The sequence below is a fragment of the Physeter macrocephalus genome, chromosome 18 (genome assembly GCF_002837175.3).
Source record: "Physeter macrocephalus isolate SW-GA chromosome 18, ASM283717v5, whole genome shotgun sequence".
Taxonomy (NCBI): domain Eukaryota; kingdom Metazoa; phylum Chordata; class Mammalia; order Artiodactyla; family Physeteridae; genus Physeter; species Physeter macrocephalus.
Genome location: NC_041231.1, coordinates 27,928,356 through 27,952,771, shown reverse-complemented (window position 1 = coordinate 27,952,771; position 24,416 = coordinate 27,928,356). Strand labels below are relative to the sequence as shown.

The 24,416-nt window shown below is 52.1% G+C and overlaps 1 protein-coding gene across 3 annotated transcripts in view; it reads right to left on the bottom strand.

The window, feature by feature from the left end:
• The window catches only part of LRIG1 (leucine rich repeats and immunoglobulin like domains 1), a 120,103-nt gene that overhangs the window by 26,459 nt on the left and 69,228 nt on the right, over positions 1 to 24,416 (bottom strand). Inside the window, exons 4-10 of one of the 3 annotated variants that reach the window (XM_028479768.2) lie at positions 14,221 to 14,358; positions 11,797 to 11,940; positions 10,168 to 10,311; positions 7,213 to 7,356; positions 3,656 to 3,799; positions 2,302 to 2,460; positions 1,119 to 1,199 (exon numbers count right to left, since the gene is read on the bottom strand). In XM_028479768.2, coding sequence (XP_028335569.1) covers positions 1,119 to 1,199; positions 2,302 to 2,460; positions 3,656 to 3,799; positions 7,213 to 7,356; positions 10,168 to 10,311; positions 11,797 to 11,940; positions 14,221 to 14,358 — 954 coding nt within the window. The remainder of the gene's footprint in view (positions 1 to 1,118; positions 1,200 to 2,301; positions 2,461 to 3,655; positions 3,800 to 7,212; positions 7,357 to 10,167; positions 10,312 to 11,796; positions 11,941 to 14,220; positions 14,359 to 24,416) is intronic. The other 2 variants (XM_024123956.3, XM_028479769.2) reach the window with 2 other exon arrangements.

Here is a 24,416-nt window from a genome sequence, read left to right as displayed (position 1 = left end):
GCTCCGCGGCATGTGGGATCTTCCCGGACCGGGGCACGAACCCGTGTCCCCTGCGTCGGCAGGTGGACTCTCAACCACTGTGCCACCAGGGAAGCCCGAAAAACACCACTTTTCAAAACAAATTAGAAACGTTAACTCTACAGAAAGACCCTCCCACCACAGGCTTTCCCCGGAGCCTCGCCCTCCACCGCTGCTTTCAAAATATTTACTTTACCCTCGTGCTCTGCTCGGCTCGCCGTCACCACAACAGGCTGGGGGAGACGGAGCAGGGACCGTCTTCTGTCTTGTCCTCCTCCAAACCCTCCCCCCCAGCAGCTAGTGAACAGTGATAATAGCTCCCACCCCCATGCCTATATGTTCCTTGGAAGGCATCTGCAGAGAGTGCTGGGGAGATACAGAATGAGGGCAGAACGAGGGGAGGCACAAGGCTTCGGGGCCACACAGGCGAGTCCCAGCCCTGCCGCCCACCGGCTGTGTGATCTGGGGCAAAATCCCTTCTCCTCTGTTTCCTCAACTGCAGCAGAAAGGATGCGTAACACAGCCCAGCCTCCTGAGACAGTCAGAGGTGACACACACACCTACAGACACAGACACACACACACGCCTCACAAATTCTAGGAGCTTAGAAAAACAAACCCCAAACACCGGAAACCTTGAATAAAAAACAGCTACTGTATGGTAATGATTGTTTCCATTTAAGATTATGATTGACAACAAAAAGACTGCCCGAAGACTCAAAGCCATCAAGAGTTACTTGGCTTTAGACGTTTAGAATTTCTAAAAACTCAGTAAGAGGACGAGACTCCTTTGAGCAAACAACAACAAAAAAGCTGGCTGCTTTCACATCAGTCAAGAATTGAACGGGAGAAAAGACCCAACGGGCCTCCAAACACCAGCTCTCTAGCCCCAAAGAAACCAACACCCAGGGCAGCGATGAGGTGGCGGGTCAGGGAGAAGGTGGGATGTCTTTTACCCCCCTATTCAGACTTTCCTTCCCAAACAAAAGAAGATAAATATGCCAACGCTCCCAGGGGCGGGCGCAGAACACAGGGTGTAGGGGCCTGTGGAGCCGTCTCCGTGCACCAGCCCCACGGATCTTCCAACGCCCAGATACTCACAGCTTGCTGAGGCTCTCAAGCCCTGTGAAGGCACCACTGGTGTCCTCGATTGTCCCCGAAATCTCGTTGTGGTCCAGGTCCCTGGGGAGGAGACAGACAGAAAGCTCACCATTCAGTCTGTGGCAGGAAGAGAGACTCACACCCATTCTGCCACTTTGAAGCTCAAAACGCCTCGGTGAGTTCTAGGTACCCAAACGGAACATCGAGTTAAGATTAGAGGCATGGGCTTCCCTGGTGGCGCAGTGGTTGAGAGTCCGCCTTCCCATACAGGGGACACGGGTTCGAGCCCCGGTCCGGGAAGATCCCACATGCCACGGAGTAACTAAGCCCGTGCACCGCAACTAGTGAGCTTGCGCTCTAGAGCCCGCGAGCCACAACTACTGAGACCACGTGCCACAACTACCGAAGCCCGTGTGCCTAGAGCCCGTGCTCTGCAACAAGAGAAGCCACCGCAATGAGAAGCCCGTGCACCGCAACGAAGAGTAGCCCCCGCTCGCCCCAACTAGAGAAAGCCCGCGTGCAGCAACGAAGACCCAATGCAGCCAAAAATAATAAATAAATAAGTAAATAAAACAAATTTTAAAAAAAGATTAGGGGCGTGACCACTCAGCCACCCTGCCATGAGAACTGGCTTTCTCAGCCTCCCAACAAAGCTGACATTGGCCGTGGACTGGCAGCTTCCCAGCTGCATGCGCTGCTCCCCAGGGGGCAAACGCCGGGCCCCAGGGGAAGGGGTGCAGACGGCACAGCGGAAAGCCTGCTTTGGATTCTGCCCCCAAAGAGTGGACTTGTGGCCACTGTTCTGAGAATGAGTCCGAAAGGTTCCCTGAGGTTCCCATCTGCTTCCACCCCAACCAGGGTCCCTTTCCCGGACTTGACCGAGAAACTGCAGAAGGCACGCGGAGGACAGGACAGGAAAGAAAGAGGCCCCGGCACAGGGCCCTCCCTAGTGGGTTTGGCGCCCAGAGCCCCTGTCTACCCCCACGGCCTGCACAGGTGCTGACTCCCAGCCAGGGACGACATCTGGGTGCTGAGTCAGACTGGTGACCCAACTGCCAAGACCAGAGGACCAGGCCAACTTTTCGGCCCAGTCTCCGCCAACAACGCAAATCACAAGGCCAATGACTCAGCTTCCTCCCCCAGCTTCCAAGGGCAGGTCACCACACCGGGCAAGACACCCCACCTGGCGACCAGGCCCCCGTGCTGCCCTGGGTTGGCCCTCTCCAACTTTCCACGAGGTCCGCCACATCTTCCCCTCCTGAGCCCCAGCGGACGCGGGCCCGGACCAGAAAGGATGCTGCTCTTGGCTCCCGTGAGCGCCAGCGGGGAGGGGAGCTCGGACCTTGGAGAGAAATGCTCATTCTGACCTTTACTTTACAACCGGAAGCTCAGAGCCAAGATCCTAAGGCTGGAAGGGCCTCCTCCTTTCATCAGGTTCCTCCCATTATCTTGGTCCTGAAACACCCGGGACCCGGGGCTGCTGCTCTGTTTGCCTGTCTCCCTGCTCCGAGCCCCGGCTGCCAAAGGTTTTTCTCATTTCTCTGGCCTCCTCCGTCTGAACGTCCCGGCCTTCTCATTCAGCACTGCCATGGCTCCGAGGCTGACCTCAGCTTGAACAGCCTGGCGTCCGGGCCCTTTCTCACTCCTCCACGACGGCCTGGCGTGAAAGCCTTCTCTGCCGTCTCTGCCAAGCGCAAGTGCAAAGGCCTTCCTCCCCGTCATGCCGGAAGAGGCTGCTCTTTCTGCAGGGGCCACAGCTGGGAGAGAGGCCTCAGACCCCACGGCCACTGCCTGTTGAAATCCAGACGCCGCTCCCCCACCCCACCCCCCTCCCTTTATGGCTGGTTGTTCTGTTGCCTGGAAGTTCTCGAAAGCCCAGAAAAGCCCAGAAAATTTTAAGTCCCAGAAAAGCACCCTGCAGCAACTCCTGGTAACTCCCTCCATCTCACGGGGAACTTAGAAAGAAATGACATGATCATCTCCATTGTGTTAAATCACCCTAAAAAGGCTCCGGGAAAGACAGGGGATTCCCTTATCACCTCTTCCGGAAACGGGCGTCCTGGATGCAGGCTATATGCTGAAGAAGTTGAGGTGCTAGCCCAAGACACGAGCCTCAGGACTGCCCTAGCTCAGATAAAAATACTCAGGACTGAAACACGGAAGTCGCAGCGGGAAGGCTCAGGATGGGAAAGACGGCCCCAAGGCTGCTGACCTGGGGGCGGCAGCGCGCAGCCTGGGGAACCTTTCCCACTGCCGGACCCCACGTCCCGCCAAGCGCACTGCAGGGACCAGTACGTGGTGATGACAGTTTTCTTTGAGTCGTCATCACTCTAGGCACCACCCCGGGGGGAACGAGGGACACTTCTCTGCTCAACTAGCTCTTGTGCGATTTATTACATGAAACTTTGAGACTCTGGCAGACATCACAGGTCAGCTTTGGATCTAATTCTGACTCGAGACCAATGAGAAGGGAATGCAGCGAAGCAGTCGGTGTGCTCTATTCTGCTCTCCCACCAACCCAACGGGGAAAGACGTACAGGACGCGCAGGCTTTTGAGTCCCCGGAAGGCGCCTTCTGCAATGTGACTGATGGAATTGTGGCTGAGGCGTAGGATGCTCAAGCTACTCAGGTCAGCCAGGCTCTCCTCATCCAGCCGGGTCAGATTATTGAAGGACAGAATCCTGAGGAAGGGGAGGGGAAAGGAAACATCACAATCAGGTGGCACGGCATTGTCCTCCCTCTCTTCTCCCGAACGTAGAGCCATGGTCGGCCAGTCACCTAGGTCCCAGTGGGAAGGGATACGCCCACAAGGATCCCGAGGGCAAAATGGTCTCACAGCTAGAAACCCACCAGGGCTTGATACCCATACATTTTGACTCCTGGAAGGAGGTCTGTAAACTGTGAGCACCGGACAGCACACGGTCATACAACGAAGAACCACAAGGCTCCGACCCCTGCATGCACCTGGTGTCCATGGCTGGTCCTGATTCAGGCCATGACATCTCTCACGGCTGTGGCCCGAGACTCTGGACAGGACGCCAGGGCGTTCTCATAGTGAGCAAGGGAGCCGGACAGCCTCCCAACATCGGCCAGCAGAGGGCACCACCAGCCACTGCCTGGAACAAGCCTTCCTCGCTGAACTGCAGGCCTCACCTGGGCAGCACCCCGGGGACCAGAGTCTCCCATCCGGGCTACCTTGCCCTCACCCAAGCCAGCCTCTTAGCATGATCCCCCTACCGTAAGCAGGTAAGGAACACACCCCCAATCACACACCTTCCCTGAGCATCAGAATCAATCTTTCTTTCCTTCCAGCACAGTCCCTGCATCTCTGACACAGCCCTGGGTTGGTTACTTAGCATATTAGTCATCTAGCCTCAAAAAATGGAATCTCTGGGCTGGGGCAGGAGGAAGGAAAATAAATTCGGAGAAGATTAGCAAGTTTTTAAAGGTGGCAGGGAGTGACAGTTTTTCTCTCCTGGAAAAATAAGTCACGGTGCCTGTCAGTTGCAGAGACCTGGCAGGAGATCAAAATTACATCCTCACCTGCAATTAGAGAATTTAGCTTAAAGGAGGGGCGGGACACACACGTGGAAAGCAACTCTAAATCTGGCTCCAAGGTTACCTGGGTGTCGGGCAAAATGCTGGGCTGGTCAGGGGACGCTCCCGTGACCTTCTCTGCCCCTTTGGAAGGGCAGAGAAGGCAGCCGGAGCAGGGCACAAGGAGTGTGCCCCTCACCGCTGCCTCAGCACCAGGGCGCACACACCCTCTGCGATTCAGAGCCTGTGCGAGTACAGGGGCTCCGGAGGCTGAGAAGACCTCTCCCGCTTCCCTGTGGCTCCCAGGCCTGGACAGTGGAAAACCACGGGTTCTGGGAGTTCCCTAGCAGGGTCAGGGCCTGAGGGAAGAGTCTTTCGGAAGCCATCCCATTCCACGTGAGAGTACCGTGCAGGTGCACTGACTGGGTCAGGAAGCTAAACCCAAAGGGTTCACACAGACACACACACACACAGAGACACACACACACACACACACACACACACACACACACACCCTGGAAGGGTCGGGAAGCTAAACCCAAAGGGTTCACACAGACACACACACACAGACACACACAGACACACACACACCCTGGAAGGGTCGGGAAGCTAAACCCAAAGGGTTCACACAGACACACACACACAGACACACACAGACACACACACACACTGGAAGGGTCGGGAAGCTAAACCCAAAGGGTTCACACAGACACACACACACACAGACACACACACAGACACACACACACACCCTGGAAGGGTCGCAAAGCGTCCACCCACACACACACACACACACACACAGAGACACACACAGACACACACACACACACACACCGAATCCAAGGAAAGCCAGCCACAGGAAAGAGGTGGGACTATTGATTTTGCATTAGGTAATGATGGACTCACTGAAATATAAACTCCAGGTCAGAGTGGGGTGGGTGGGGAAGGGAGGGTGGGGGAAGGAGGCGGGGGGCTGGGGGAGGGGAAGAACGTGGACAAATAGATAAAAACACTAGCTGCAAGACTCAGCACTAGGTTTAAACATCCCCTTAACTTTGCCTGCTGAGGGCAAGAGACAGACAAGAAAGACAGGCTTGGCACTTGTAATCATTCACTTCAGTGGGTGAGTCTTTTCCTACAGTCAAGCCTAGAAAAAAGAAAACCCACCCAAACTCTCTTAAAAAACAATAAAGAAACATACTGGACTACACCAGAATTGAACAACCTTGAACATATTAAATTGAGATGAAAACCATGTTGAGGAGGTCCTTTTTTTCCTCCAAAAACCCCAGTCTTCTAGACATGGGGTTAAAACAAAGGGACATGACTGTGTCCACCAAGTCCCAGGAAATGCTGCTTTCCTGATCAACGACCCACCAGGACATGGCAGGATAGCCCAGGCCCCAGCCCCTCCCCACCCAGGAGACAGCCTGTCACTGTGGGTGTCAGGGACCCTGGGTGCCAGCTCAGGGGATCCCAGTCGCAGCCTGGAGCCCCGTGGGGGAAATCTCTTTCCGTGAAGTATAAGCACACATTCCCATCGGCACAGGAGCCTCGCCACCAGGCCAAGGGACCCAGAGTGGGAAGGGGAAGGAGCCAGGTGCCTGGGCCGCTTGTCAGGGGGAAGGACGACAGAAACCACATGACAGAAACTACACGCACGTAGAAATTCCTCCACTGTCAGCGTGTCGCCGTCTCTCGGGTTCACTGTCCTTTCTGTGTTTGAGCCCCAATGCGGGCAACACCTCGTCTTAGTGCGCTTTGCTATATTGCGCCTCCTAGATACTGCACTTTTTTTTTTTTTTTTAACAAATTGAAGGTTTTGGCAACCCTGTGTAGTCAGATGATGGATAGCATTTTCTGTCAATGAGTATTTTTAAATTAAGATCTGTACATCGTTTCAATGCGGGGGACACCTCGTTTTATTGCGCTTTTTTATATTGTGCCTCCTCGATACTGCACTTTTTTTTTTTTTTTTAACAAATTGAAGGTTTTGGCAACCCTGTGTAGTCAGATGATGGATAGCATTTTCTGTCAATGAGTATTTTTAAATTAAGATCTGTACATCGTTTTTGAAGACATAATTCTGCTACACACTTAACAGACTACAGTAGAGCAGAAAGATACTTTTCTATGCACTGGGAAGCCAAAAAGTGTGCGACTTGCTTTACTGAGGTGGTCTGAAACCGAACATGCAGTATCGCCGAGCTCTGCCCGGAGCCCCTCTCGTGAGAGAAGCACGTGTGACGTGGTGTAGCCGTTCGTAGACAGAGGCCCTCAGAACAGCCACCCTTCGAGAGCAGCCCCTGCTAATGTGAAGTGGGGCGAAAAGTAGAGATGAGCTGGGAGTCAGGCCCCAGTGACTGCGATCCGCGGGGCCTCGGGGTCCCGTTCCGGCCCTGCCTGCTGGGGGCTCTTTCCTCCCTCCACAACAGGCCCCCGAACCCCCACGCCCGCCGTGCCGTGGCATGCGCGGCCCAGAGCTCCCCGGGCTCTGGAGGAGTCACCTCCGGGCCGTGTCCATAAAACACCTGCGGAGCCAGGAGGGGACACTCACAGCTCGTGCAGCTTCTGGCAGAAGCTCCAGCCGTCGCGGTGGATCCGGGAGATGGAGTTGTTGCCAAGGTGGAGCTGGTGCAGGGCCGTGAGGCCGTAGAGCGAGCCGCTGTTCACCTCCACCAGGCTATTGTACTCCAGGTGCCTGCAATGACGGCCACGTGTGCAGGGTGAGCATGGACCCCCGGGGGCTCACGCACTCACCCAACCCACGGCGAAGGAGCGGCTCCCCGGCATCACCCGGGATCCGACAGCACTGCTGGAGAGATTGGTAAGGGGGGGGTGTGTGCACCTACGTGTGTGTGTACGTGTGTGTGCGCACCTGTCTGAGGGGGGGGGGCAGGAGAAGACAGGCAAAGCAACGCAGATGGCGGTGAGGACCCAGGCCGACTGAGAGAGCTCAGAGGCCAAAGGGAAGCTCCTAGAAGCAGCCTTATCAGCCGAGTACAAGTGAACCAGCGCACATATGGGCAGAGGAGCTCCGAGTAGAGGGCAAAGCCCACTTCAGGAAGAGAAAGAAGAGCGAGCTCTCATCATTATCCCCATCTTGCAGATGAGGAGACTGAGTCTGGGAGAAGCTAGGTAACCTGTCTCACACGCATTCCCAGCTCAGCCACTAGTGAGGGGCCAGAATTCAAACCCGGGCCTCGCTAACCAAGCCTGGGCTCTGGACCGCTGCGCCAAGAAACACGGTTTGGGCTCTGGGGTCAAACTACTGGGATTTAAATGATCAATTTTGCCACCTGGCTGGTTGAAGGAGCCTGAACAACCGTAAAGTGGAGATACCCAAGAAGTATCGACTCCATAGGGCCGTGCTGAGAAGGAAGAGAACGCAGGTCAGCACCTCAGCGTCGTGCTAAGAACCGAGCTCCTGCTAAAATTAAGTAGGGACGTTACTACCATCCTGTTTTTCGACGCCGCACAGCCCGGCCACAGACAACTCCGCGCCATAGGACTGGCCTCCTGAACAGAAGCTACTGCTTCAAATGCTGCTCCACGTTCAGTATCACAAGGGCTTCAGGCAGCCAGGGTTTCACTTTTATCCATCGTCCTTTTTTCTGCCTCTGCTCAAAAGGTTAGCCCTTAATTTATAAATCACCTCTAAGGCAACTTTCTTCACCCCCCAATTGGTATGAATTTGTTCACCGTAAAACCCAAATGTCATGTGCTAAGGACTCCATGTTCTTCTGAGAATTCTGACTCCCGGCCCTCCCAGCTCACGACCACCTGGGTTCCAAAGTCCAAGATGACAGTTTTAAGAATGTCAAGGAGAAGCGTGCTCGAATATGTAAAAACAGAGGCAGAGCCACGCAAAGGTGAACAACGAAGAGAGGGAGAAGCAAAACAGCAGTGCTAAGGATGTCATCTTACAAAGTGTGTGTGTGTGTGTGTGTGTGTGTGTGTGTGTGTGTGTGTGTGTGATGGTGTGCGTATCGAGAGATGCTCCCGATAATGAGGATGGCTCAGAGGGTTGATGGAACTGGACCTGGAGTTTTTGGTTTTTTGTATCAGTTGCAAAGATAACTGATAAAAGGCATAAAGGAGTGATGTAACTTGTAGAGACTGGAAGGGCATGGGGGTGTCCTGAGCAAGTTAAATCATTGACCACAAAGCAAGAAATCTCATCGGTGACACATCAAGATAGTGGTATAAGTGTATTAACTTGCAAGTAACCACCAACAAAACTACAAACAGAAAACCCCAAAAAGAGAATGATTGGAAGTGACTGCCTGCCTCATGGGGGTGGAACTGGGGGAAAGAGAGAATAGCAGCTGGGGTTGGTGGGGGGCAACAACTACTTTTCTTTACAATCGGATTTTGCTCAACTGTGAGTATACGTTTCTTTTGATTAAAAATAAATACATGTAAATGTTGAAAAACGGAAGCTTGGTAACTGCCTCGCCTGCCCTTCTCTGGATGCTTTTCCATCCCTCCACAGGCAGGCAAGCCCCGTGGTCCACATCTGGCTGGAGCGAGTGCTCCCTCGATAAAAGTGGAACACATGCAGCGAGTGGCTTGATTAGTTCACAGAACATAAATAAATCCCTCAGGATGAACTATACATTTTTGGCCCACCTGCACATCAAGAAAGATGGTCAAATCCAAAGTGAGGAGAGAGGGAACTTCCTGTGGCACGCAGGAGACAGGAGAGGATGTGGGAAGGGAGCCCACTGTCCGCCAAGGCGGAGGTGGGGCGCTAGTAGGGAAGAACAAATCTGACTCCATGTTAGATGCTTCTTTTACTTTAACCTTCTGCTTCTATTGCTTTCGCTTCCAGTTAAGAATCTTGCCGGTAGCATGAAATATACAGGGTAGCCCATTCTCAAGGCTCTGACCTTTAAAGGTGTTAACACTTTTCTATTCACATAGAGAGAAAAAGTTGCAGAACAGAGACTAACATTTGTCTTGCTGGAGGTTTACAGGAACATCGGGACCTGACCTACACAGCTGCAAGAACAAAGGATTCCTACACCAAGAAGTCTGCAACAACCAGCCATGCCCCTGCCTCACCTGGCCTTTAAAAATGCCTTGCTGAAACCCTCTGGGGAGTTCGGGGTTTTGGGGGCACAAGCCATCCGTCTCCTTGCACGGCCCCGCAATAAACCTCTCTCTGCTCCAGGCTCCGACGTTTTGGTATTGTCTGGCCTCACTGTGTGTCGGGCACGTGCACTTGTGCTGGGTTAACAAGGGGACGGGAAACGGGGAGGGGAAGCAGCCCCAGCCAAACAGCCCCCTCTTCCATCCTCACGAACCAACCCGCTTCACTGAATCCAATGAAACTCCCCCCAAGAGACTTTCTTAACCTGCAAGAAAAACACCCTGAGGTTTGGCGAAGTCCCCAAAGACACTGAGTGGCGCCCAGCTGAAGTCCCAAAGGGCAGGGGCTGGGTCCGGCCGAGGCCCTAAATGGTCCCTCGGTGCCTGCAAGGACCCCCGGCGCCTGGCCCGCACTCACAGCGCCTGCATCCTGGCCAGTCCCCAGAAGGCGCCGTCCGTCAGCTTGCTGATGTTGTTTCGCTGGAGTCTCAGCACCTCCAAACTGTCGAGCCCTTGGAACGTCAGGCCCTCGATGAGCCGAATCCGATTCCGATTGAGGTCCCTAAAGAGACGAAGCCAGCGGTTCAGGGCGTCCCCCACCCACGCCCCCGCCTACAACCATCACCGCGCGGTCCCCAGAGATAATGCCGGGAAGCCGAGACGTACCACAGACGTGCACGCCCACGTGCATGCAGACGCTGCCGGGCCATTGCTAACTGGTGAAAGGGGGGCCCAGAGCTCCCAGAAGCCGGTCCCACCGCACCCCCGAACGAGCGAGTGCTCCCATTTCTTCCCCAAGCACCCATGACTCTGCAGTGAGGAGGGGGTATGACTCAGGAGGTGAGCTGCCTCTTAACGCAGCAGCAGAAACGCACACCAGATGCCTCAAGCCAGGAAAAATCTAACCAACGGGTGTCAAGCGGCAACGACATTTCCCCCCGAGGCACTGTTCAGGTCTCTACTGATGGAGGGAAGTGACTGCACTCAGAAGCGGGCATCTGGGCACACCGCGAAGCGCCCACACGGGCTTCCAACCCCAGTGTGATGAAGCCTCGGTGAGCCAAAAGATTTCAGGGATCTGGGTGAACTGGCTCCATCAGTAATACTCAAGGAACGGAGAACACAGCCTGACCAGAAAGCCCTCGGATTTCCCCAAAGACTTCCGCAGTGTCTCACGACCCCCACACGGCCCTGAGCATCCAGAGAGCTTCTCCAGCATGGCGGAGAGGGCGCGGCCGGGCCCCGCGCCCATGTGTGTCGGGGCGGGGGCGGCACGGCAGCGAGCAGGGTGGGGCACACCCCGTCTTGCCACCGAACCTGGCCGTGAACAGCTGTGTTGCTCTGCTTAAACCCAACATCGATTATCAGCTCGTTTTCCTGAGGCAACACTCTTCTGATACAAAGAAAGGACACCGGCGAACAAAACAACCAGGGGACAAACAGTCCATCGGGTTCTGGTATATAGAGGTTCTCTTGACTCCAAACCCTGGGTCATTCTAGGAGGGCACTCAGCCGTGCTGGTCAAAGAAGTAAACAATTACACCCTTTCATTAAAAAAAAAAAATCAATTAACTACCTTATGAGATTAAGGAGACGAAGGTGGTGACCCATCTCCTGCTTCCTACCTCTGGCCACGCTGACTTCCTCTCAAACTGCCCAAGCAGTGCCGGACTCTGTAATGTCCACAGCACAGATTATCTGGGTGCCGTAAAAAAACACAAAACCCTCGGAGATAAATAAGGAACCCCACGCCCACAGTCTAAGCATTAGCCAGGATCAGCTAGGCAGCAGGCTTCCTCACTGCATTTTGCAAAGTGCCGACGAGGACAGGCCACGGACGTCCTCGGTGGGTCTTTTCTCGGCAACCTGGGGCAGCCCGCAGGCACTTCTGATTTGCGTTTATCAGGCTCTGCGTCCACGGTAGTTGATGCAGAGCCTGACCGAGGGGCAGCGGGGAAGGGGGTGCATTTGGATCGAGGTCCTGGGGGAAATTTGGCCTCCGTGAAGTGTGGCTAAGCTTAATTAAACTGCAGGTCTCTGTACTCACAGTTGTGTCAGCCGGGGTAACTTGAATGCTTTCACAGGAAGCTGGGTGATCCGGTTTTTGCTCAGCCGAAGCGTTAGCAGCGACCGTGACAGACCATCAAATGCTCCCGACTCCAGGGTGCTGATCCGGTTGCTTGCCAGGTTGCTGGAATGATTCATGGGAGAAAAAGCGGTGGTCAGTAGGAGGCCTTCCTCATTCTGTTACAGACACCACACCTGCCTGAGTCAGGAAAACGCGCTAACACACACCCAGAGGGATGGGTTTCCAACGAGACATGTGTCGTCCCGAGGCTGCAAGGCCCACCTCTACTCCCAGACTCGGGTGTCAGGATCATCCTTGTCAGGCTCGACAGAAGCCTTGTTTGAGCCCAGAGCTCGCTCTGCTTGTGGCCGGAGGGGTTTACCCCAGGAGGGTGGGAGGGAAGTCAACTACCTCCACCCCAGCTGGGCCGCTCGCTGCAGGAGCCCCTCCTCGCACCCACTACCCAAGGGTTAGGGTTCAAGGTCGCCGAGAAGAGCCTCAGGCAGCAGAAAGTCCGCTGCGAAGCAAGGTCAGAGTGGAGGTCATAATTTGGAGAAACAGCCTTTAATTTTGAAGCGGGTCTCACCGTATGACGCGTAAAGGCGCATAAACCAATTCACTTTAATAATTTTAAATGTGTCAGAGAAACATGCTAGTTAGAGAGATCTGCATGAGTGGTTACCGGTGGGGAGAGGGGAGGGGAGAGGGGCAAGACAGAGGTAGGGGATTAAGAGGTACAAACTACTAGGTATAAAATAAATAAGCTGCAAGGATATACTGTACATCACAGAATATACCCAATAGTTTATAACAACTATAAATGGACTATAATCTATAAAAATTCTGAATCACTAGGCTGTACACCTGAAACTTCTATAATACTATAAAATCAACTGTATCTCAATAAAAAAAAATTTTTTTAAGGCGTCTGCATGGAATCCCTTTAAAAAACAAGCAATAGTTGCATGGAATGTCCACCTACAGGATTACATGTGTAAGGGGCACCTCCCCTCAAAACGCAATGCGCTGGGCAGCTAAGGTCTGTGCGTTCTGTTGTATGTAAATTACATCAAGTAAGGGGAAAAAAGGAGGGAAGGGGGGGTAACAGTTTGGTCTTTCCTATGAGAAGTTATCCCCAACACTTTTCCTTCTACCTTCCCTAGACCAATGGTGCTTTTTTTGTGGCTTAAGCAAAAAAGAAAAAGACCAGAGAGAATTTTCTACATTAGAGAACGGAATGGAAGAAGGCACTCTTCGTCTCCATCAGGCAGCGGCCCAGGACAGGGCACATGAGGATTCTGTGCAAACGGAGCTGGACTGTTTGTTCTTAACACTCCAGATTAAAGAAGAAGAGTCTGTGTGACGAAGATATACCGGCCGGCATCTGCCAAAGTACAACATCCCCTGCTTTTAGGCAGAGAGAGAGAAGGTCACTGCAATTCAGTTTAGCAGTGGTGCTTTCTTTGTCCCAAACAAGTCAGTGCCAGGTGGCAGCCGGACACCTTTCAAAAGCCCTCACTGAGGGCTGAGCACTGACTGCCACATCGGCTGAAGGGATCAGCCAAGGCCTCCTTTTTCCAACTCTGGCACTTTGATGCAGCCTAAGAAAGAAACTGCTCCTGTCCTCGGGAATCTCAGAAAATCTGTGTGCCTGGCCTTGGTCTCTGAACACATGGGTCACAACGACCCCTAAAACCAGCCTCACGAACAATCCTCCCAAGTGCTCACTAATAATGCAGGGGATGGGGACTCACCTGTCACCGGAACGTGCCTTTTTAGCCTGAGTTTTCAGTTTCTTCCCCAAAGCGACATTTTCCTACCAATAAGCGGTGGGTTAAATAGGCTTTGACTGTTCTTCTTCTGTCTGCCAACTGGCGGGGTGCGAGATGGGCCAGTAGGATGGGCAGAAGAGAAACAGACCAACGAAGAGACGGAGAAGGTCAAGAGAACTCAGAGGATGCACGGGCACTGGCCGGCTGAGCCTCTACAGGGGTTTCGCTCCGATGTCACTCATCTAACTACCCCCGAACCTTTGTTCGAAGCTTTCGTGGGAGGCAGCCCAGGGAAGGAGAAAGGAAACAGGCTTTGGGGTCAACACAGCCCCGTATTTCAGGCCCAGAGTCTGCTCTTAAATGGTCAGTCTGTTAGGCTACTTAACATCTCCCCGCATCAGGCTTCCTCAGCCACCTCTACAGTCAGAATAACGCTGCTGGACTTGGAGATGCTCTATGAATGGGCTAACAGAGGACTACGGACTTGGGTCTCCTGCCCCCTGCCCTGCTGTGGGAAGACGAGGGAGGTGTGTGCCTATGCCACTGACTCAGCCGGGCCACGCTGGAGGAGAGGAGGGAACGTCCACCTGCGTCCAGACCTAGGGGCTGCCGGCAGACCCGAGGCACTTACAGCTCCTTTATGGGCAGGCCGTGCGGGAAGCAGGTGCTCCGGATCTCTGTGATGTTGTTGGAGCTTAGATCCAGCACTTCCAAGGAGACGTAAGCCTTCAGCTGACTCCCCTCCACGCTGCGGATCCTATTGTGTTGCCTAAGACACACAAAGGAAGGTGAGTCCAGCCTGTCGTTTCGCAAAGAAACTATTTTCCTTAACACTTCTTCCAGACATTTTTCTTCCCTAGCTGCTTTGCAATTTCAGAAAATTACAAACGCTACGACACTCCTTTTTTTAAAAAAATTATTTGGCTGCGTCGGGTCTTAGGTACGGCACACTTAAACGACATCTCCCATCTTTCTTTCCATCAAGTTCTTACCTGCAGGCCGGGAGCTAGACAGAACGTCAAATTCTTTGTCTGTGACAAGTTTGTCTGCCCAAGTTCTAAGCCAGGCTGCTCTCCCCAAGGACAGGAACACAGGGGTGACATTTCGGACGTGTGGAGAGCAGCCTGGCGATGAGCACTCAGATCTTACTGGTACACCTTCCCACAAAGGACGTGCCCAGTGCAACCTGCCAGCTTCTGATGCGGCTCGCATCTAGAATCTTCAGAACCTAGTCCAACCCCATCACTTACAAGAATGCAGGCACCAGAGCCCAGAGTTCAGTTTAATCCAGCTGAACGCATCATCAGATAGCTCACATTTTACCGACACCTGCCATGTACCGGGCGTGGCGACAGGCACAAGGGATGAAAAAAAAAGATTGCAAAATCCTGACAACCTAATAAGGGACACAGGAACTCGGTGCTGGGGCTAACTGGAATCGAATCCCCTGCACCTCCAACTCCACACTCTTGAGAGCTCTGTTCCTCAGTTTCCTCATCTGGAAGGTGGGGCCACACCGTTTACCGCAAGGATATGGATGATCCCACCTGAACCACACTGCTGTGTCTGGCAGATGTTCACATAAGTGTTCAGTGTTTATCTCCCTCCAAGACTTACTTGTCCTTTAACCCTCTTTCTAAAGAATCCCGCAGTCTAACCCGCCAACCAGTATTTTATTAATCAGGAGAAATTCGACAGGCGCTATAGCCAAGGCTGGAGGGAGAAGGTGGCCCTCACGTGCGTTTCGCTCTGCCTGGCAGATGCAAACCACCGCGGCCCCGATCCCGATACTCAGGTATTTCAGAATCTGTGGAGTGGCAGCGCTGGGCCTCTGGGCTCCAGCCTCTCACTCGGGCCAGTTTCTGAGTAAACAGTATCGGGGTCTCCAGCCAATCAAAGCATTCTTGAACACGATACAAGTGAGCCAGGCGTCGCTAACCAAGTGGCATCTCTCTTAAACAAACACTTGACCAAATCGTTTCCAACAGGCATAAACAAGGCCCTCTTTCCCAGAAGCTCTGGGGCTTCTCGCCGACGCCTTTGTTTTCTTCCCCTCTCTCCCAGGCCCTGAACCCAAAAATCCATTTACAAGGGTACAGCTCCTTTACACACAGCAAAGTCACGCCAGAAAGAGAGGCCCCTTTTCCCTCCATGCGCCCCACCCCCCAAACTACTTCCTTTGAGTTCTTTATTAAGTTCTTAATAAAGATAGTCTCTTCAGTTTTCTGACTCCAAAAGAAAAAGAAAGAAAGAATAGAAAAGAAGACCTTTATTATGTAAAGTGTGGGAAACAAGCACAAGAAATAAAGGGAACAGAGCTGAGCCTCATCCAGGAACTCGGAATTGCAGTACCCGGGAGCCGGGAAAAGAAGGTCTGAGCAAAGAAGGGAAGGGGCGCCGCTGGCCCCAAGTCACACCAAGAGGGACCAAACACAGTCCAGGGGACCAGGGGACAGCTGCGAGCCCCCGCCCACTTCTCCCACTCTGCTCCCCCAGCCCGTCCTCTCCTCTGGCTCTTTCATCTTACACCTTCTTTCTTCTTTCTCGTCTGTATATTTATTTATTCACTGTTCTGGGCCCCTGCTCTGTGCCAGGCCCCGGCTGGAGGGAGGATGCTGTGATGAAGACGCGTCTCTTTCATACGCTGGAAGGAGGTCCCTGTTGAGCAGAAGAGGCGGCCCTGGAGACGAGAAACAGCGGAGCGTGGGAGAGAGCGAGGATGGGTGAGACCTGCCGGGAGGGAGAGCGGAGCCGGGAGGACTCTGCCGGCAGCCGGGGCCGGCTCCACAGGGTGGGAGGTGCGTGCTGGCAGGAGACGGGCAGGGCGGAGGGGCCGCATCAGGCAAGCCCTCGCCGATGTCCTGGGGAGTAGGGCATCTGTGTCCCAGGGGGCCGGGTGAGAGGTGGCGGCAACAGAGAGACAGACACAAGAGAAGAAGAAGAGAGGGGTCCACAGGACCCGGAGACGACAGATGGGGGCGCAGAGAACGGTGATCCTAATTTTCTAGTTCAGAAATGCTAAGGTAACCAGGGGCCTGGCTAGACCTCCCATCCTTGCCCTGATGGCCTATTCTCAAGCCAGCAGCCGTAGAGATCCTGTCAGGACATCTCACAGAATGGGAGAAAACATCTGCAAATCACCTATCTGATGAGGACGGAATATCTAGAATACACAGGAACTACAACCCAGCAACAACACGAAAAACCCAACGACTCGATCAAAAACTGTGCTAAGGACTTGAACAGACATTTCTCCAAAGCAGATAAATGGCGCACGAGCACATGAAAAGACGCTTGACATCACTAAGCGTTAGGGAAATGCAACGAGATAGCACCTCACGCCCACAGCACGGCTACTGTTAAAAAAACAAACAAACTCCGGAACGGTATGTGGGGCAGAGGATGTGGAGAAACCGGAAGCCTGGCGCAGCTGCTGAAGAAAATGGTGTGGCAGTTCTTCGAAAAATTAGGCACAGAATTACCAGCAGCATGTGACCCAGCAGGTCTACTTCTGGGTGTTCATCCAAAAGAAACGAAAGCAGATCTCAAAGAGTTATCTGTACACCCATGTTCATAGCAGCATTATTCACAGTAGCCAAAAGGTGAAGCAACCCGATGGACGGATGGACGGACAAACGTGACAGATGTACACATACAAAGGACTATCATTCAGCCTTAGAAAGGAAGTTCTGACACACGCTATAACACGGGTGAATCCTGAGGACACTGCATTAAGTGAAAATACCCTATATGACTCCACTTCCGTGAGCACCCAGACTAGCCAAATTCATTGAGAGGACGTAGAGCGGCGGTTGCCAGGGGCTGGGGGGAGGGGGAGTGGGGAGCTGTTTAATACGTTTGGAGTTTTCATTTTCCAAGATAGAGAGAGCTCTGGAAATTGATTACACAACAGGAGTGTACTTAACACTACTGAACTGTATACTTAAAAAATGATTAAGATGGTAAATTCCATGTAATGTGGATTTTACTACAATTTAAAAACAAAACAAAGCAAAAATCTGCCTGTTCACAGGACTTGTTTGCCTAAAACTCAAATGATGGCTTTCCTGTCTCACTCAGGACGAAGTCCTTACGATGGCCTCTGAGGCCCATGTGATCTGCCACGCACTTGCCTTGCTGCTTCACTCCCTGCCTCGTCCTCTGCCCCGCACGCTGGCCCTCAGACTCCTGAGGCAGGCAGACTCCTGACTCACGACCTTTGCACTTGGCCTTTCCCGTTGCTCGCAATGAATGCTCTTCTTCCCCCAGAGATCCACAGGTCCCATGCCCTTACTTCCTTCCCATCTTTTTTCACATGTCACCTTCTCAATGACGGGTCCCTGGCCACAGTCTCTAAAACTACAAGCCTCCCTCCCCCCCATCACTCTCACACTTTCCACTCTCTTGCCTGCTTTATTTCTCTAAGTATCTCTCATTATCATCTAATACACCCAGTATTTTGCTTATTTCTACCTTAACGTCTTGTCTCCCACCAGGATGTGGCTCCATGAAGGCAGAGATGTTTGTTTGTTTTGACCACTACTGTGTCTCCAACCACTGGAATAGGGTGAGGCACAAAGTAGGTCCTCAGTAAATAACTTAAAGGAATCACAAAGAATACAGGTTGAATTCAGAAAGGCTGAGCCTAGACACAGATTTGGGATTCATCTACACTGAAGTAGAAGAAAACCCATGCAAGCAGATGAGTTTAATAAGGAAACATGAAGGAAAGAGTTTGCCAACTGCCCTGTGGCAGCACTGCTCAGAGACAAATGACCTAGCCCACAGTGGCTTCAGAGCTTCTTGGGGCTCAAAGAATGCACATAATCTTCTCCCCCCAGGTCTGGTCTCTCTGCTCTAGACTCTAGCCCAGCACCCTGATCAAACTCTTCCTGAATTCCTCCTCTTCAGGAAAGCTGACCACACAGCTCTATCTCCTTTCTCTCACAAGAGCAAGAATCACACCTTGTTAGATGTCTCTGTGGACCCTGGCAATTCCACCCAAGGCCATGAGTTCTTCATGGGCTGGAACATGGCATGGCACTGGAGAACATGCCAAGAACATGGCCCTGCCTGAGTTCAAATCCCCATTATACCACTTACGGGTGTGAACCACTATAAAGGTGGTGTGAAGTTCCCAGGCCCCGTGGGCTGATGTGACCTGACATGAAGCAGGTACTCAGTCAAATGAGTTCTTGTTTTTATTAGCTATATCTGTATCCTCAGAGCGATGCCCAGGATCTAGTTTGCAGCAGGTGCTCTGGAAAGAGAAGGAATGAATGGTTCCTAGTCCTCCCCGACACTTCCATGCAAACAGGCAGGCCTGACTCCTTCTTGGGAACAAAGGGTTGACTCAGACCTCTCACTCTTAGCTTCATGCATGAAACGAGCCTGCTCCAGATGGAGAGTGTCAAAAACCCCGCCACTGAGAGACTGGGCTATTTGGGGAGCTGTGCTTCAAATTAAAACCCAGATTGAAGCTTCTGCAGGATTCAGGGGGCCTAGAGATCTGATGGGTCCCCAGCCAGCTAGATTACATCCTCCTTCTCACTCCTGTAGCACGTGGGACTCGGGCCCACGCCCCTGACCCGAGCCCACCAAACCCTACCCCACCAGGGACATCCCCTCCGGACACCTGTCCATCAAGGTTCAAAGACCCAGTATTCAGGGAAGCCTCCCTCCTCCTCCTTGAGAGGTGTCCCACTTTCATAAAACTCTCCATGTTTTAATGCCACGTGCAACACGAGCGGTTATGTCACTCCTTTAATGTAACTAACTGTCCAGTTTTCAAGACCCCCGTTCATCTTTATAACCTCTGAATCCCTGTCCAAGTTCTTTTTAACAATAGCCGACCCATTACTGAACACACCTCTAGGTAGCAGGCCCTGGGCGAAGGCTCCGTGAAAAGACACAGCAATCTCATGAGGGAGGTACCATTATCGTCTTTACAGCTGAAGACACTGGGGCTCAGAGCTCGGCTGGACTTCACCCGCGGTCACACAACTGGGACACGAGAGGAGCCAGCGTGCAAGCCCAGGGAAGCGGGACTCGCCAGCCCGTCCGAGAGGCTCTCCAGGTGGAATTTTAAGTGCACTACCCCAGATTCAATCCGTAAGCCTTCAGCAGAGCTTGGCTACATGTGAATGCTGGCTGGCTCTTCCCGGGTCAGCTCACACTGGCCTGTGTCATTGGCCTCAGCCAAGCCGGCTTTTGTACCAGCCTCCCGGAGTCCTGCGTGAGCGACAAGTCTGCAGAGAGCTGTGGAGGGCCAAGCTGAGCAAATAAGGCGGATGAAGCTCTGGTTCACAGTGATGGATGCTCTGGATGGAAAGAGGAGAACAGGGCAGGACAAGCTGCAAAGGGATGCCCTTAGGTCTACAAAAGAAGAGTGAGGAGAGGGCAGGGGAGAGGACAGTGTTAGAGGAGTACTTCTAACCGGTCTCATCCAGGGAGCAGTCCAGCCCTCTCTCTGCCACCGAACAGAATCAGAACAACTCTGTAGTGACAGGGACTGGGGGGAGGGGTGGTGGCCAGATGATGCAGCCTCTGCCTCCACGCCGGCTTGGTGTACCCCTCAGGCTGTCCTCTGGGGTGCGGAAACTGTAATACGGCAGCAGCCTATTAAACCAACACCTGCTAAAGGCTTCACAAATAAAATCCGGCTTCAAAGGCAGAGAGCACGAAAGATAAGCTCTCTCCACTGGGCGACGTTTTCAGAGTCGATGTTAAATTAGACAGTAAAACACACGGAGGCATTTGAAACCAACATTGAAAGCTTTTCATCATAAGTGATTGTTCAACTACGGTTCTGTACACTGGGGTTTACAAGGTAGTGCCGTTAGTGGTGGAAAAGATCTCGTGTCACAGATAACAGCCAGGAAGAAAGGGTGAGGGGATCAAAGGAGGCAGCGTCAAGGTGGGTCAAGTGGATTACAGCTGGTTGCTGAAATTATGCACCTACTGTCTACACCAGGGGTCAGCAATGGATTCTATAATGGGACAGATTTTAAATATTTTAGGCTCTGTGGGTCATTCGGCCTCTGTCATGACAACTCAACCCTGAAGGTGGGGCGTACAAGTAGCCGCAGACAATATGTGAGCCGAGTGTGGCTGTACTCCAATAAAACTTTCTTTACCACAGCAAGCTGTGAGCCAGATCCGGCCCTTGGTCTACACCACAGAGCAACCGGTTTGGATTTCTGGGAGGCAGGGACCCAGATTCTAATTCTAGCTCTGATGCAGCTATCCAACTGTGTGTAAATCACTCTTTTTGAATCTGGTTTAAACCACCTGCAGAATGGGGCTAAACACCTCTCAGCAGCAGACAGAACCCTCCCATGCTCCCTCCAAACCCCAGGTCAGACATCACTAATCACCCTCTTTCCCATTGATGTCTTTCCTGCCCCTTCAGGAAGTGAAACGGAACCGAAGTTTACATCATTCTTATGCTCCTCAGAAGATGATCCAGGTTCCTGACAGGGGCCAGTGGAGGCAGGCTGGCAAACAGGGTGATCTTACAGAGAACAGACATTCACACTGTGTATCCTCACTCTTTTTAGTTCTTCCAGTGAGACAGAAAGAAACACACCGAAGCTGGCCAACACACCAGTCCTAATATCTAAGCAGGCGTGCCCTCAGCTCTCCCAGACAAGTAGGGTGACTCACAGCAGTACACGTGGTCAACTCCTGCAGTGTTGACTCTTACTAGATACAGCAAGTTTTCCATCATGTTACCTCAACATCAAACTTTTAATAAACAGCAAAACTCAAATTACAGCTCTTGCCTCATCTGAACCTCTGGCTAAGAAATAGTTTCACACAACCTAGCCCAGAAATGAGGGTAAAAATGTAATACACCTGCCACCACTCCCGTCCCTCCCCTCCCCCCATTCCCCACAGTGACCCTGGCAGACGTGGTTAATCAAACTCCACACCCTGCAGCCTCTGAGCACGCAGAGCACTTTGCACCTGGCCCATCACTGTGCTGGCCTGGAATTCTTCCTACGGCTCTGCACCACCGCACCTAACCCCACTGCCCCACGTAGCAGGTGCTCCAAGGTCTGATCAAAATGATCAGGATGAAGGTGTGTACACGGTACTAATGACTTAACAATCCGAGTAGCCCTGATGTTTACCTAAGGGGGTTCAAGTGTATTATTGCAGCAAGCGCTAAAAAACATTAATCATTTCAAGGACACACAAGAAGACAATGATTTCTTCAAAACACAGCACTATCCAACAGACCATGCGGTCGGGGCAGGAGGACAGTTGTTCTGTTTGTTTGCAAATGTTTTTACTGAAATATCACAGGCATACTGAGAAGGGCACAAATGATAAATGTAGAGCTCGATGCATTTTAAAAAATGTCTGCACCCGTGTAACCAACGTGACAGATACAGAACATTTTCAACCTCCCAGCAGGCTCCCTCCCGTCACTTCCCCTTGTCATTTATTCTTCCCCAAGGGAACCTTAACTTCTACCACCTATGATTACTTTTGCCTGTCGCTGTGCTTTATCTACCTGGAATCGTTCCATATATATACTCTTCTGTACCTGGCTACTGTCACTCCACATATGAGATTCATCCATGTTGTTGCATTAGCAGGACTTAAGTCTTTTTCATTACTGTGTAGTATTTCTCTTGAGGGAACACAGAGCAATTTATTTTTCAATCTACTGCTGACGGACACTGAGTTATTTTCCAGTTTGGGTTACTGCAAAAACCACAGCCATGCACAGGGACATGCCTTTTGCACATTTCTTTCGGTGCATATTCGCCTGCATTTCGGGCAGGAATCGATGTCTAGGGTGGCGCTGGTACACAGTCACGGAACCCACATATGTGCAGCCTCGGCAGACAACGGTAGATTCCTTTCAACCAAATCCTTCAGGGTTGAAATGCATCTGAAAAGTCATCTGATCCGAGTGCCATATTTCATGCTGCCTCATTCAACGACATTCTCTGATGCCACCGCCCCCGTGTGTCCCTCCTTCCTGTACCATTCCCCCACAAACAGCATTAGGAATACAGCCCGGAACCACAGAGCATGAAAAAGCTCGATCTAGTCTTGTCCAGGTGTCAAACAGAGTAACTGTATTATCAGTGGGGGGCCTCAGAAGCACCAAACAAGGGAAAAAAGAGAATTAATAATTCTAAGTCCCAAACTGGCAAGAAAACTGTGAATGTGCCCGTTATTGGGACCAAAGCCCATAAGCATCTTGAATATATAGATAAGGAGATTTTAAAAACAACACATGAATCCAGAAGAGCTTTCCTAGGCCAACTTGAAGAAAAGTTTCTCTTCTCAGAATGACAGTTGAAAGCATCACCCTCTCACTAGGGCTGCTTTGCATTCATCTTCTTAAAAATGAAAACCAAAACCATCTGTTCTATTGCATAAATCGATAATTTGCCCTAAGAAACCAATACCTCGTAAGGACGGCCCAGCCCGGGTTATTTGCTGGACAGGAAATGAGACTCCGAATAAGCAGGTCTCCTTCTGTCTCTTGCTCCCTCCCTCTCCCCACACCCGCTGCTGGTGAATCACCAGTTCCCTGGGGAATTTTGGCCCGATTCTCAGCCTGGCTGCAGATGACGTTCCGGATCTGTTTATTCAGGTGGAGATCGGACAAAAAACAAGAGTGGCCCAGTGGCGGGATAAACAGCCTCCGCCAGGCGGGGTCAGACCCTCCGAAGGCAGGACTGGGCTGTGTCAACCGACCTCCCGACCCGTTCACTTCCTTCGGGGTCACTTTCCCCTTGGGGTCTTCAACGGACCGTTTCGATGAGCTCCATATGAAGAGGACTCGAGGTCCCCAAGGCGCCCTGATGCACCACATCCCGTTTGGTTCTCCCGCCCACTGGCTTATACACATCGAGCTGGAAGCCCGAGATCTGGAATGAAGAAACTTAGGCACAGTCAAGAGTCAGTCACTATGGTTCTGTGAAGTCGAGAGCGACCCGAGCCACAAAGGGCTGCAAATCATCAGGATCCAATCCAAACTACAAGCACACGACAAAAGCGAGACCTCCAGAGGAAATGCACATTGCTGAACAAAAGCAGCTCATCAGAAAAGGCAACCTACTGTATGCTTCCAAATACATGACCTTCTGGAAAAGGCAAAACTGTGGGGACAGCAGAAAGATCAGTGGTTAGCAGGGGTCTGGGAGGAGAAAGGAATGAATAGGTGATGCACATGGGATACTTTTAGGGCAATGAAACTATTCAGTGTGATACTGTAATGGTGAATAAGCATCACTCAACATTTGCAGAAGCTCAAAGAATGTACAACACAGTGAACCCTGGAAAACTATAGGTTTGGTTAATAATAATGTCTCAATACTGACCTATCAATTGTAACAAAGCACCAGACTAATGCAAGATGTTAACAGTAGTGGAAACCAGAGGGGCATGTTGCAGGGTATAAAGGACGTCTCTGTACTTTCTGCTCCATTTTCCTGTAAATCTAAAACTGCTCTAAAAGTCTATTAATTGTAAACAGAACACAACAAAACCTCCTAAGGTATTAAGCAGTCCCAAGATCATTACATCGTTGAATGTAAGTTCACTTGGTCTTCTTTACTGCTATATCCTTAGCACCATGAGCACAGAACCATGAGTATAACATAAAAGACATTCAATAAATATCTGTTCATGGGCTTCCCTGATGGCGCAGTGGTTGGGAGTCCGCCTGCCGATGCAGGGGACGCGGGTTCGCGCCCCGGTCCGGGAGGATCCCACGTGCCGCGGAGCGGCTGGGCCCGTGAGCCATGGCCGCTGGGCCTGCGCGTCCGGAGCCTGTGCTCCGCAGCGGGAGAGGCCACA